Source organism: Trachemys scripta, chromosome 1 (genome assembly GCF_013100865.1).
Source record: "Trachemys scripta elegans isolate TJP31775 chromosome 1, CAS_Tse_1.0, whole genome shotgun sequence".
Taxonomy (NCBI): Eukaryota; Metazoa; Chordata; order Testudines; family Emydidae; genus Trachemys; species Trachemys scripta.
Window position 1 is genome coordinate 288,331,027 of NC_048298.1, and position 12,277 is coordinate 288,343,303.

Sequence of the window (12,277 nt, forward strand, 5' to 3'; positions counted from 1 at the left end):
AGAGATGGACTGCAGCGGGGCTCTGTCCTCCTGCCTCCGTTCCTGCAGAACATCCACAAGGCGCCGGAGCGTGTCCGTTTGCTCCCTCAGTAGTCCAAGCAGGGTTTGAGTCGCCTGCTGGTCTTCCTGACGCCACCTCTCCTCCCGATCCATGTTGGCTTGGTGCATTTGGGACAAGTTCTCCCGCCACTGGGTCTGCTGTGCTGCCTGGGCTCGGGAGCAGGCTATAAGCTCTGAGAACATGTCCTCCCGTGTCCTCTTCTTCTTATGCCTAATCCTCCCTAGCCTCTGGGAGTGTGATGACAGGCTAGGTTGTGAGACAGTCGCAGATGGGGCTGTGGGAATGGGAAAAAGGGAGTGAATTCCTCAGAAAGATAAATGTAGTTGTGAACAAAGAACATAGTCTTTCTCTGTGAACAGGACCATGCACAGCACCTATCACATGCGCACTCAGCACAAGGTCGAATTCTCGGCCTTCGCATTCAGTGTCTGGGGTTTTGCAGAGCACTTTTGAGAACCCTGTCAGGACAACGGAATTGCTCTTGCACGCAGACATGGTAAGCCGTAGATTCGTGGCAGCTTAAAACTTTAATATTAGCAATGGCCTCATTTCACATTGAAATCAATGTCGGTCCCTGCTGCCAGCAATCCGGCAAGCAGGAAGTCTGCTCCTGTCCCACACCCTCGCGGCTGTCCCCGGGAACGATCCCTTTCGGCTGACCCTCTCCCGCCTCCACCGCGTGGCTGCAAACCAGCGGTTACAGTTCTGTAAAGGAACGGTAAAGCAGTCCCAACACTAACATTCCCCTACCTCATTCAAAGCAGGTCATCATGAGCGACATCACCCTCATGAGGATCTCTGAGAGCGACAGACAGAGAATGCTCCGGGAAAGCCTTCAAAGACCAGGGCCGTATGCCGCCATGCTGTGCCAAGCAATGATTCCAGAGTACTTGCTAGTCTCGTGGCGCGGCAACGTGTCCTACTACGGAGGACCCAATAAGGCCGCTCTCCCCAAGAACCTAATGCAGCGGATTTCAAATTACCTGCAGGAGAGCTTCCTTGAGATGTCCCAGGAGGATTTCTGCTCCATCCCCGGACATATAGACCGCATCTTACTGTAGCTGCAGTAGCAGGGACTAAACAGTAGAGCGGCTTGGGCAGGACAATCATGCAAAACCGGACATTGCTAGATTTTTTTCAAATAGTTGCACTGCCCATGACTGAACCGTTAAGTTAATCAAACTAATCATGAGAAACCCATTTTTTAAATTGTTAATAATCATGTTCTGTTACAAATAAATGTTTAGATGTTTACAACACTTACTGGATGATCCTTCACCAGATTCTGTGTCCGGGGTAACGGCTGGGGAGGGTTGGTAGGGGATCTCTGTAAGGGTGATGAAGAGATCCTGGCTGTCGGGGAAATCAGCGTTGTGAGCGCTGTCGACTGCCTCGTCCTCCTCATCTCCTTCCTCATCTTCCCCGTCCGCTAACATGTCCGAGGATCCGGCCGTGGACACTATCCCATCCTCAGAGTCCACAGTCAGTGGTGGGGTAGTGGTGGCGGCCGCACCGAGGATGGAATGCAGTGCCTCGTAGAAACGGGATGTCTGGGGATGGGATCCGGAGCGTCCGTTTGCCTCTTTGGTCTTCTGGTAGCCTTGCCTCAGCTCCTTGATTTTCACGCGGCACTGCGTTACATCCCGGCTGTATCCTCTCTCTGCCATGTCTTTAGAGATCTTCTCATAGATCTTTGCATTCCGTCTTTTGGATCGCAGCTCGGAAAGCACGGACTCATCGCCCCACACAGCGATGAGATCCAAGACTTCCCGATCAGTCCATGCTGGGGCCCTCTTTCTATTCTGAGATTGCACTGCCATCAGTGCTGGAGAGCTCTGCATCGTTGCCAGTGCTGCTGAGCTCGCCACGATGTCCAGACAGGAAATGAGATTCAAACTGGCCAGACAGGAAAAGGAATTCAAATTCAAATTTTCCCGGGGCTTTTCCTGTGTGGCAGTTCAGAACATCCGAGCTCTTACTGCTGTCCAGAGCGTCAACAGAGTGGTGCACTGTGGGATAGCTCCTGGAGCTATTAGCGTCGATTTCCATCCACACCTAGCCTAATTCGACATGGCCATGTCGAATTTAGCGCTACTCCCCTCGTCGGGGAGGAGTACAGAAGTCGAATTAAAGAGACCTCTATGTCGAACTAAATACCTTCGCGGTGTGGACGGGTGCAGGGTTAATTCGATGTAACGGCGCTAACTTCGACATAAACGCCTAGTGTAGACCAGGCCTAAGTGTTGAAGCAAAGAAGCTCAAAGTGCATGGGTGATTATTCCCTATACTTGAGAGGAATTGTATTTGTCTCTACCATGAGAACTATTGCACAGAAGATTTCCTTGACGCTCTGTTAATTTCCTTTATCATCAGACTGGAACTTTTTGTAAATACAGGCGTCAAACAAGGTAATTCCAAGGAGTTCCCCATTTATCTTTTCTTTATTGTTAATTAATTAATATGTTTTATCACATCTTCTTTCTCAAATAAACTATCCAATCTTCAAAGTTTCTCTTCACATGGGATATTCCATGCCCTTGATCCAGGCTTCTCTGAATGCCCTCTAGTTCTGCAGTAGCCTTTTGAGACTGGGTGACCAATACTGTACACAGTACAGACCACACCATGGGTTGATATATGGACATTATCATATTCTTTGTATTATTCTCCATCACATCAGAACATCTTGTTTGCTATCTGACTGCAGATGTCCATTGAGCAGAGGTATGGATATATATGGCGCTGTCTATAATGATGCCCAGGTCCCCTCTGAGGAGGTCCTTGTGGGAACAGGGAGACTTGCGTGAAGTCACTGCCTCGCTCCTCCACCCAGCACAGAGCAATAGGCTGGTATCTCATTACACCCTCCAGCCCCCTAATTTGCAAGCTTTACCTGCGCAATTTGATTTCTTTCTCCAGGACTCGGACAGCCGAGAACACAGGACCCCGCTGCCCGGGCCAGGCTGGGTGACTATGAACAAGCGTCAACTCGGGGGCGACGTGACACCCGTTTGGCTGAAGCGATGCGAGGCTGGACGCGGACAACCTGGCGCTGGTTTGGCGGCGCTTCTGGCGCGGCCAGGGCGAAGCTCAGCCCATGCGCACAGCCCGGCTCAGTCTCGCCTTACAGGCGCCCCAGGCAGGGGCTGCAGGGTTAGGAGGAGCCGCGCTACCTCCCGCGCTGACCGCCGGGCCCGCAGCGAGCCCAGCCACCCCCGAGCCCCGGCTGCGCTCAGCGCGGCGGGGCCTGGCCCCGGCTGTGCCCGCCGGGACGGTGAGCGCTACCGGGGCCTGTCGGCAGAGCCCGCCGCTGCCGCCTTCCCGAGCCCCACGGCCTCCCCCGGGGCACCGGCAGAGCGAGCGCGGCCCTGCACCCACCCCCGCGGGAGCAGTGACAGCCCGCGCCGCCGCCGCCGCTTACCTCGGGCGCTGGCGGGCCGCGGTGCCGGAGCAGCCGAAAGCTGGGGGGGCGGAGGAAGGCGGCTCTTAACATGGCGCCGCCCCGACTGCCGCCCACAGCGCCGCCCCGAGGCCACCGCCGGAGACCTGCCTCCTCCGCCTGCCCCTTCTCCCGCCACTGCCACCGCCCCGGCCCCCCGCCCCTTCCAGGGCTGTCGTCCCCCCCAGTCTCCACACCCCGGGGACACCGCCCCGCCCCTTCCCCCCCTGACCCCCCCACTGTCTCCTCCCCCGCCGCCCTCCCCCAGGCACCCAGAAGCTCCCCCCTCCCCCCCCCCCCCCCGTCACTGCCCCCTCCAGGGCTTCCCTTCCCCCTCCACACACTCCGTGTCACCACTCCCTTAGGGGTCCCCCTCCCCTGCACATCTACATAGTGTCACCACCCCCTCTAGGGCTCACATCATGAGAAAGACCACCCAAATACCCCAAAAGGTAAGGGAGGCAATGTGAAAAGTGATAACTTGTCAATATCACTTTTCACAGCAGACTTGGCGGCCCATTGCCACCCTTACTTCTGCGCTGCTGCTGCCATCTCAGGGCTGAGAGACGGAGCCTTACGACCTCCAGGTGATGGATTGGGGGAGAAGGAGATCCTGAGCCCAGGCTTCCTCCCAGTGAGGGATAGGTTGGGGGGGAGGAGAGCCCAGGCCTGGGTGGTGGGACTCCAGCTGTCCCTTTTAATCCCACCTCTCGTGTGCACGTCTCTTGTGCACAAGCCCCAGCCACCGGGGCTGACTGCCAGAACTCTGCAAAAAAAGAGAAAAAAGCCTGCAGTTCTCGCCTTCCTTGAAATATTCCCACTCCTCCCTTGGGAGACCCGCCCCATAGTTTGAGAAGTGCTGATTTAGATGGAAAATAGGGACCAAAGGGTGTTAACATAACCCAGTCACTGTCCAACGTTAAACAGTGTTAAACAAGGTTCGGGATTTGGACAGAGACCTCAGTCTGCTTAGTACCATGGCAAACATCATTAAACATCCTTTTAACCTTTTACTAAAGATAAAGAAAGGAAGGAAAAACACTTAGAACATTTGAAATGTAAAGTATTAAATAAGGCTTTCATTTTAACAACATTCCTTATTCCTTTTCCCTTTATTGGGGGAGAGTTTTTAGAAGGAAAATCCCCTAATTTGACAGTGTCTTAGATGGTGTCAAAAATAGTAATAACTGTCCTTTTGGATTAAAGAGAAGTTAGTTGAGATGAGCTGTTATTGTTAAAGTCCATTCCTATTTCATCTTAGATGGTGTTTGGGATTCAACTGGAGCTGGTGGGGTGGTGATGTCATCTGGGTCCTTCTCTCTGGCCTGGTCTGGTCAGGATATTTCTCAGGATCAGGATGACAAAAGCCTGGGTCCCAGGAAATGGTAGGCGTGGAACCCATGATGGTGAAGTTCTCTAGTAGCCTCTGACTGGTCTTCCACAAGATTTCCTTAAGGACCCCAAAAAGGGAGTGATGGTTTGAATAGCCATTCCCCTCATTAGTTAGCCCATCAATTAGGTCTAGTTTCTGATATACCAAATTTGGTTTACTGATTTCCAGACCCACAATTTCTTGTTTACCAAGCAAGCCTGATCTCAATACAGTTCTTGAGTTATATCACTAGGCCCCTTTTTGGGGGCTAATTCAGTTTGTCTGGTTTTCTTGCATCTGTTTATAACATTATTAAAAATAACTTGACCTACTTTTCATGGTTAATTCCCAAGCAGGCAAAAAGTTATAGGCTCAATTGTCACGCCGATAGGCACATTAGACACATTTGCAGTATCAAGTATCAGGGGGTAGCCGTGTTAGTCTGTATCTACAAAAACAACAAAGAGTCTGGTGGCACCTTAAAGACTAACAGATTCGTTTATTATAGAATTTTCAAAAAAAGCTAAAAGTAATTTTTTTGTCTCTGTGATGGGATGGACTAGGCCCAGAGGCCCCCTACTGGAGGCCTCAGGGTCCTGCCACATCCATTCCAGGAAAAGAGAAGTAGAGAGGTCCTCCTAGCGGGCTACAGTGACTGCAAGGGAAGCAGCCAATGAGAGGGGCTGCAGGGAACAGCCAATCAGGGCCCAGCAGGACCATATAAAAGGAGCTAAAAGGCTGGACAGAGTGAGTTGTGTCTGGTAGCAGAGATTGGAAGAAAGAAGATTTCAGAGTAGCAGCCGTGTTAGTCTGTATCCGCAAAAAGAACAGGAGTACTTGTGGCACCTTAGAGACTAACAAATTTATTAGAGCATAAGCTTTCGTGGACTACAGCCCACTTCTTCGGATGCATATCGGATATGTGGGCTGTAGTCCACGAAAGCTTATGCTCTAATACATTTGTTAGTCTCTAAGGTGCCACAAGTACTCCTGTTCTTTTTGAAGAAAGAAGAGGTGCTCCTGGCTGGCTGTAAGGGCTAAAGCAGGTAGTTACTGGTAGGGACCATGGGAGCAAGGACTGAGCTGGCTGCTGGGCCTCAACTAAGGTGTGCTGTGGGGAAGTGGCCCAAGCAAACATAAAGCAGCAACTAATAAAGGGGTGCAGCATGAGGCTGCTATACTTAAAGGATCCCTGGGTTGGGACCCGGAGAGGTGGGTGGGACCAGGTCTGCCCACCAGCCACTGTCTGGAAGTGGCTAGGCCCTAGGGAAGGGAATTAGAATTGTGGCACCCCAGGGAAGGGGGCTGCACTGGAACTGACTCAGCAGGGAGCTGTGGTCAGTGAACTGAGTCCAAGAGGGGTGGAAGGCTGGGGTCTCTGAGGACTCAACTAGAGGCAAAGAGTCCCTAGGAAGGAAGCCCTTGGGATGCTGCTCAGTTCCAGAATAGGAGCCTTGCAACCTGGCTTAACCAAACGAGGGTACCGTGATGGGCCCTGTTGGACTGTTTTAGAAGACTGACCCCAGGGACGGCTGCTGGACACTGAGGACATTTTGGATTGTACCGTGGAACGGGTTTGTTTGTTTGTTTTGTACATGAACTGAGTGTGACACGACTGAAGGGCTGTCACCAAAGACCCGCCTGACAAGTGCAATGGCCGATGGGGCACCATGAGTGAAAGAAATTGAGGAAAAACTGCAGGCACACACAAACTTAACGAGTGCATCCCATTACAGTCTCTAAAACAGTTTTTCTGATTCACCTCTAATTTGGCAAGAGAAACAATTCTCCTATGAGAAGAGACTGCAATGAGAAACTTCTAAAAAAAAATACTTTTTTTAAGAAAATACAAAAATAAAGTACACAATACAATGTTTTTTATAAGAACGGCCATACTGGGTCAGACCAGAGGTCCATCTAGCCTAGTATCTTGTCTTCTAACAGTGGCCAATGCTAGGTGCTTCAGAGGGAATGAACAGAACAGGTAATCATCAAGTGATCCGTCCCCTATTGCCCATTCCCACCTTCTGGCAAACAGAGGCTAGGGACACTATCTTTGCCCATCCTGGTTAATAGCCATTGATGGACCTTTCCTCCATGAATTTATCTAGTTCTTTTTTGAACCCTGTTATAATCTTGGCCTTCATAATGTCCTCTGGCAAAGAGTTCCATGGGTTGACTGTGGGTTGTGTGAAGAAATACTTCATTTTGTTGGTTTTAAATCTGCTGCCTATTAATTTCATTTGATGACCCCCAGTTCTTGTATTCTGAGAGGGAGGGAGTAAATAACACTTCCTTATTTACTTTCTCTACACCAGTTACAATTTTATAGACCTTCATCATATCCCCCCTTAGTTGTCTCTTTTCCAAGTTTGGAGATACATCTTTCACTTACCCTACACTGTGTTTTAATCAGTGAAACAGAAAACATCTTGTTGTTTTGATCTTTTTTCAATCTGCATTGATTGTGCAATATGTCTTTGGGTTTCCACTGTCTTGTCTTCTGGTTTCTATTTCTTATCACCTTGATCAATCACTCCTTCAACCCTCATACAGATTGCGCCAATCACAACATGTCTTCCATTCTTCTCTTATCCTGATCTTCCTTCTCCATGTGCGGCCATGGCTTTTCACAATAAAATCTTCCCATCTCTTTGGAGGTCAGCCAAGTGGTCATTTCAGTTCCTGTGGGTACCACTTGGCTACAGCTGCAGTCCATCAATTGTAGGTGAGTCTAGCTATATGCCCGGCCCATCGCATTTTACTGAACCTGCTTTCAACAACGACATTCTGCACTCCACTCCGCTGTCTGACCACTTCTTTGGGGACTCAGTCACAGATTGAAATCCCTAAAATTCTTCTTTCCATCACCCTCTCTGTGACAGACAGTTGTTGCTCCTCAGTGCCCATGTTTTGCTGCCATACAGCATTGCCAACAGTACTGTTGAGATGAAGAGGTTGGCACATGTTGCCTTGTTGATTTTTTTCCTTGGAAGCCATCCTTGATAGAATTGAATGCATGCCAACCAGCTTTCTTTCTTCACGAGAGTTCACCTTCACAAGAGCATGTTAATTTCTTGGCTCAAATAAACGCATTGCTCAACTTTTTCTATTTGTTCTCCCTTGACTATTTTTTGGGCTTTTGGCAAGGCATCAGACCGCATACATTTTGTTTTAGAGCGGTTAGTTTTCAGTCCAACTTGGCTGCTTTTTGTGTTGAGTTCTTGCAGCATTTTCTGTAGTTTGATAGTGTTTTCAGCAATCAACACGATATCGTCCGCAAATTTGAGGTGGTTTAACTGCTGTCCATTGACGAGAGTTTTGGTGAAACCGTGTCTCCTTGCTTCACACCTTTTTTGACTGGGATGTGAAGGGGAGTATCGAATAGCTATATCCGTAGTACAATCAGTTTGCTTCCTTTAGTAGTTTGATGTAGTTTGTGTCGATGCCCTGTTCTGCAAGAACTTTCAGCACTGCATTGATCTCTGTGCTGTCAAATGCTTTTTCTTGGGGCTGGTCCACACTAACCCCCCACTCGAACTAAGATACGCAACTTCAGCTACGTGAATAACGTAGCTGAAGTCGAAGTATCTTAGTTCGAACTTACCACAGGTCCTCACGCACCAGGCAGGCTCCCCCGTCGACTCCGCGTACTCCTCTCGCGGAGCAGGAGTACCGGCATCGACGGCGAGCACTTCCGGGATCGATTGCTTACCGTCGGACCCGGAGGTAAGTATAGACGTACCCATAGTTAACGAAGGCAATGCATAAAGGGAATTTGTATTCCCTTGTGCTCCCCAATAGCTGCTTTATAGTGAAGATATGGTCTATTGTGCTGAAATTCATTCGAAAACCTGCCTGCTCTCTTGACTGCTGCTCGTCCAGACTCTGTGAGACTTCGTTTGTTACTATTTTGGTGAACAGCTTGTAGACATGTGAAAGCAGGCATATTGGACAATAGTTCTTTAGAACTTCACGATTGCCCTTCTTGTACAACAAAATGGTGTTGGACTCCTTCCAGCTAGATGGTATGTTCTGCATTTCCAAGTAACAACTAAACCTCTGAGCAAAGGTTTCACAGAGGTCTTGGCCACCAGCTCTTATTTTGGTTGTCAGTCAATCTTTTCCTGAAGCTTTTCCTTCATTCATTTGATAAACTGCATGTTGAACTTTGTTCTACAGCGGTGGTGGAGAGCTCAATCAACAAAAGTTTGCTAAGAATCTCAGGAGCCAGAAAAAGGGCTCTCAGTGTGTGGGAGCTCTACAACTACAGGACACTGACAAGAGATGACTCAATCAACTATTTTTTTTTATAGCACAAATTAACTCTCAATTTGGGAAGAATCAACCTTGTTTTTAGACCATTTCACACACCCCATTTTAACCCTTTCAGGTTGGATTTACTGAGTCTTCCAAGCAAGTATGTCAAGTTTCTGAACATATAAATAAATTTTGAGCCACAACCTGTTGACAGAAATGTAAGAGTTAATACCCTGATTCAGCAGAGCACTTCATCTGCTTAAGTCCCAGTTTAACCAATAAATAATTTATGCATTATCAAAATAATTGTTTATTAAGTACCAGTCAGAGAAATCAGTGCAAATCCATCGGAGATAATGAGCTTTCACAGATGTCAGTCAGAGTCTAACTTGGCTTGCAAAATCTTTATAACAGTGATGGTGTATAAGATGGAATCAAAGAGTTTTTATTCTCATAGTTCAGGCTGAGTTTGCAAGGCTGACAGTCAGAAAAAAATATTGTAAACTGAGCGGATTTGAAAGATACTAAACATGGAACCCCACAATAGCATTTTAAAAATTCACTTTAAAGAGTACAACTTCACTTTAGTAGCAATTATTTGTTATGGAATAGCAAAGGAAAGGCAAAGAATAATGCAAAATTACAAGATATGATACCTCCATTTCACATTTTAAAATAGAGTGAATATTTTTTGAAGAGTAGGGTTTTTAACAATGTAGAAAACTGAGGAAATCCATCAACTTCATGAAAGTTGTTTTTGTTTGATTTATTAATTAACTGAATCTGTCACAGATGTTTTTGTCTGTGCTGTAAGAAAATACTTTAAATGATTCAAACTAGACATATGAAAACAGCATTCCTTTTGTTGTTGTCAAAGATCGAGTATGGTAACATGTCTAGATGGCTTTTGAAACATCTGATACCCTGAAGGAATAACATTTATTTCTGTGATTCATGTAGGTCCTGAGGGGAGTATAGATAATAAAAGAATTGAAATATTTCTGAATAAATTAAAGGTTCCAATCATAATTTAAAATGAGAAGGTGAGACCAGATGCTGATACTGCCTCCAGGGAAACTGAGAAGCCTTGAATGATTTGAATGTAAGAAAAGCTGCTGTTGTAGATGGCCTCCTACATGAAGGAAAGGAACCAAATTACAGGAAGAAATATAGCCTTTCAATGTAAAGATACCCCTACAAAGAAGAATTGTTTACTCACTGAGTTGAGATTAATTCAGATTATTCCCATGAGATTTATAGTAGGTTAACGTAATAATAGTTTACTTGAAAGTGAATAGTAATGCTATGTCTCAAAGACAACGATTCAGAGGTTTTTAAAGTTAGAAGGGACCATTATCATATCTGCCCTGATGCATAATGCAGGTCAATGAATCTGACCCAATAATTTCTGCATCAAGCCCCTAACTTCTGGCAGACCTACAATATATCTTTTTGGAAGACATCCAGTCTTGATTTACAGGTAAATTGTTCCAATGGTTAATACATTTTCTAGAGAAAATTTCAAATCCCTTTTTTCTCATCTGAATTTAGTTAGCTTCAACCTCCAACCATTGGATCCTGTTATCTCTTTTTCTGCTAGATTGAAGAGTTTTCTGCTATCAGAAATCTTCTGCATGTTGGTATTTCTATTACATTATTTTCTAGATAGGTCCTTACAGTACCCTCATCTGAATGCCTTTATAGATTCCTAGAGATTAAGACAGACGGGGCCATATAGTTCACCCAGTTATCTCTGTTGAACCAATAACTTGTGTTTGACTTAAGCATATCTTCCAGAAAGGCATCTTATCTTGATATCAAGACTTGGAGATGGTAGTTTGTTCCAATAGTTAATTCCCTTCATTATTAAAAAATTGTGCCTTATTTCCAATTTGAATTTATCTGGCTTTAAATTCCAGCCATTGGTTCTTGTTGTGCCTTTCTTTGCTAGGTTAAAGAGCCCTTTAATTCCTGCCATTTTCTCCCTGTGACGGTACTTTGAGCAGTGATTTCACTATGGTCTATCTTCTTTTTGAGAAACTAAACAGATTGAGCTTCTTAAGCCTTTTATCATAGGCCATTTTCTCTAGGCCATGAATAATTTGTGACTTTTCATTGTACCCTCTCCAGTTTTTTAACTCTGCCTTTTAAAAATGTAGACACCAGAGCTGAATGCAGTAATCAAGTATCTGTCACATCAATGCTATGTACAAAGGTAAAATAACCTCCCCACTCCCCTGTTTAGAAATCTAAGGATCCCATTAGTCCTTTTTGTCACATCACCACGCTGGGAGCCCATGTTCATTTATTTGTCCACTATTACCCCTAAATCCAGCAGAGTTGCTGCTTTCCAGGATACAGGACCCCATTCTGTAGGTATGATCAACATGCTTTGTCCTAGATGTCTGACCTTGCATTTGGCTATATTAAAGCACATTCTGGTTGGCTGAGCCCAGTTTACCAGGCGATCCAGATTGTTCTGTATGACTTCATCATTATTTACCACTCTGCCAATCTTTGGTCATCCGCGAATTTTATCAACATTGATTTTATGTTTTACTTCCGGATCATTGATAAAAATGTTTAAGAGCTTCAGGCCTAGAGCTGATTTCTGTGTAATTCAACCAGGAATATCACATTCAGTAATGATTCCACATTGACAACTGCTTTCTGGGACAAGGCCAGTTCTGAATCTATTTAACGTGTGCTTTATTGATATTGTATAGTGCTAATTTTTTAATCGTATGTTTGACAAGACCTATTTTCCATAAAGTCATGTTGACTGGCTTTTAATTCTTATTAATTCTTTGTTGTTTGAATCCTGTGTCAGTTGTTGAATTGGTTTGCCCAGGATTGTTGTCAGGCTAACAGTGGCCCAGATTCTCTGTGGCATGGAATGGAGATTGGATGCAGAGTGGATGAATGGGGCATAATAGGCAGCCAGTTGCAGATCCCTGATTCTTAGGAAAGATCTATGCATGTCTTGGCGGGGTGCTGTAAACCAAGGATTCTATAAACTCTGCCATTTGGTATTTAGAACTTTCTAAATATTTATAACTATGGGTCAGATACTGATCTGTTATAACTGTCTAAATGAAGAGTAATTTCATTACTGCAATGAAACATTTTTATATAATCATACCCC

General features: G+C 46.0%; 1 protein-coding gene across 4 annotated transcripts in view; it reads right to left on the bottom strand.

Moving 5' to 3' along the window:
• The window catches only part of ESD (esterase D), a 34,447-nt gene extending 30,811 nt beyond the window's left edge, over positions 1–3,636 (bottom strand). Inside the window, exon 1 of one of the 4 annotated variants that reach the window (XM_034758492.1) lies at positions 3,483–3,636. Coding sequence is in view for 1 of the 4 variants with exons in the window: in XM_034758487.1 (XP_034614378.1) it covers positions 3,483–3,554 (72 nt within the window). In the remaining 3 variants the exon portion in view is untranslated. Of the gene's footprint in view, positions 1–2,954; positions 3,255–3,482 lie in introns of those variants that run through there. The other 3 variants (XM_034758487.1, XM_034758490.1, XM_034758488.1) reach the window with 3 other exon arrangements.
• Positions 3,637–12,277: the final 8,641 nt, after the last annotated feature.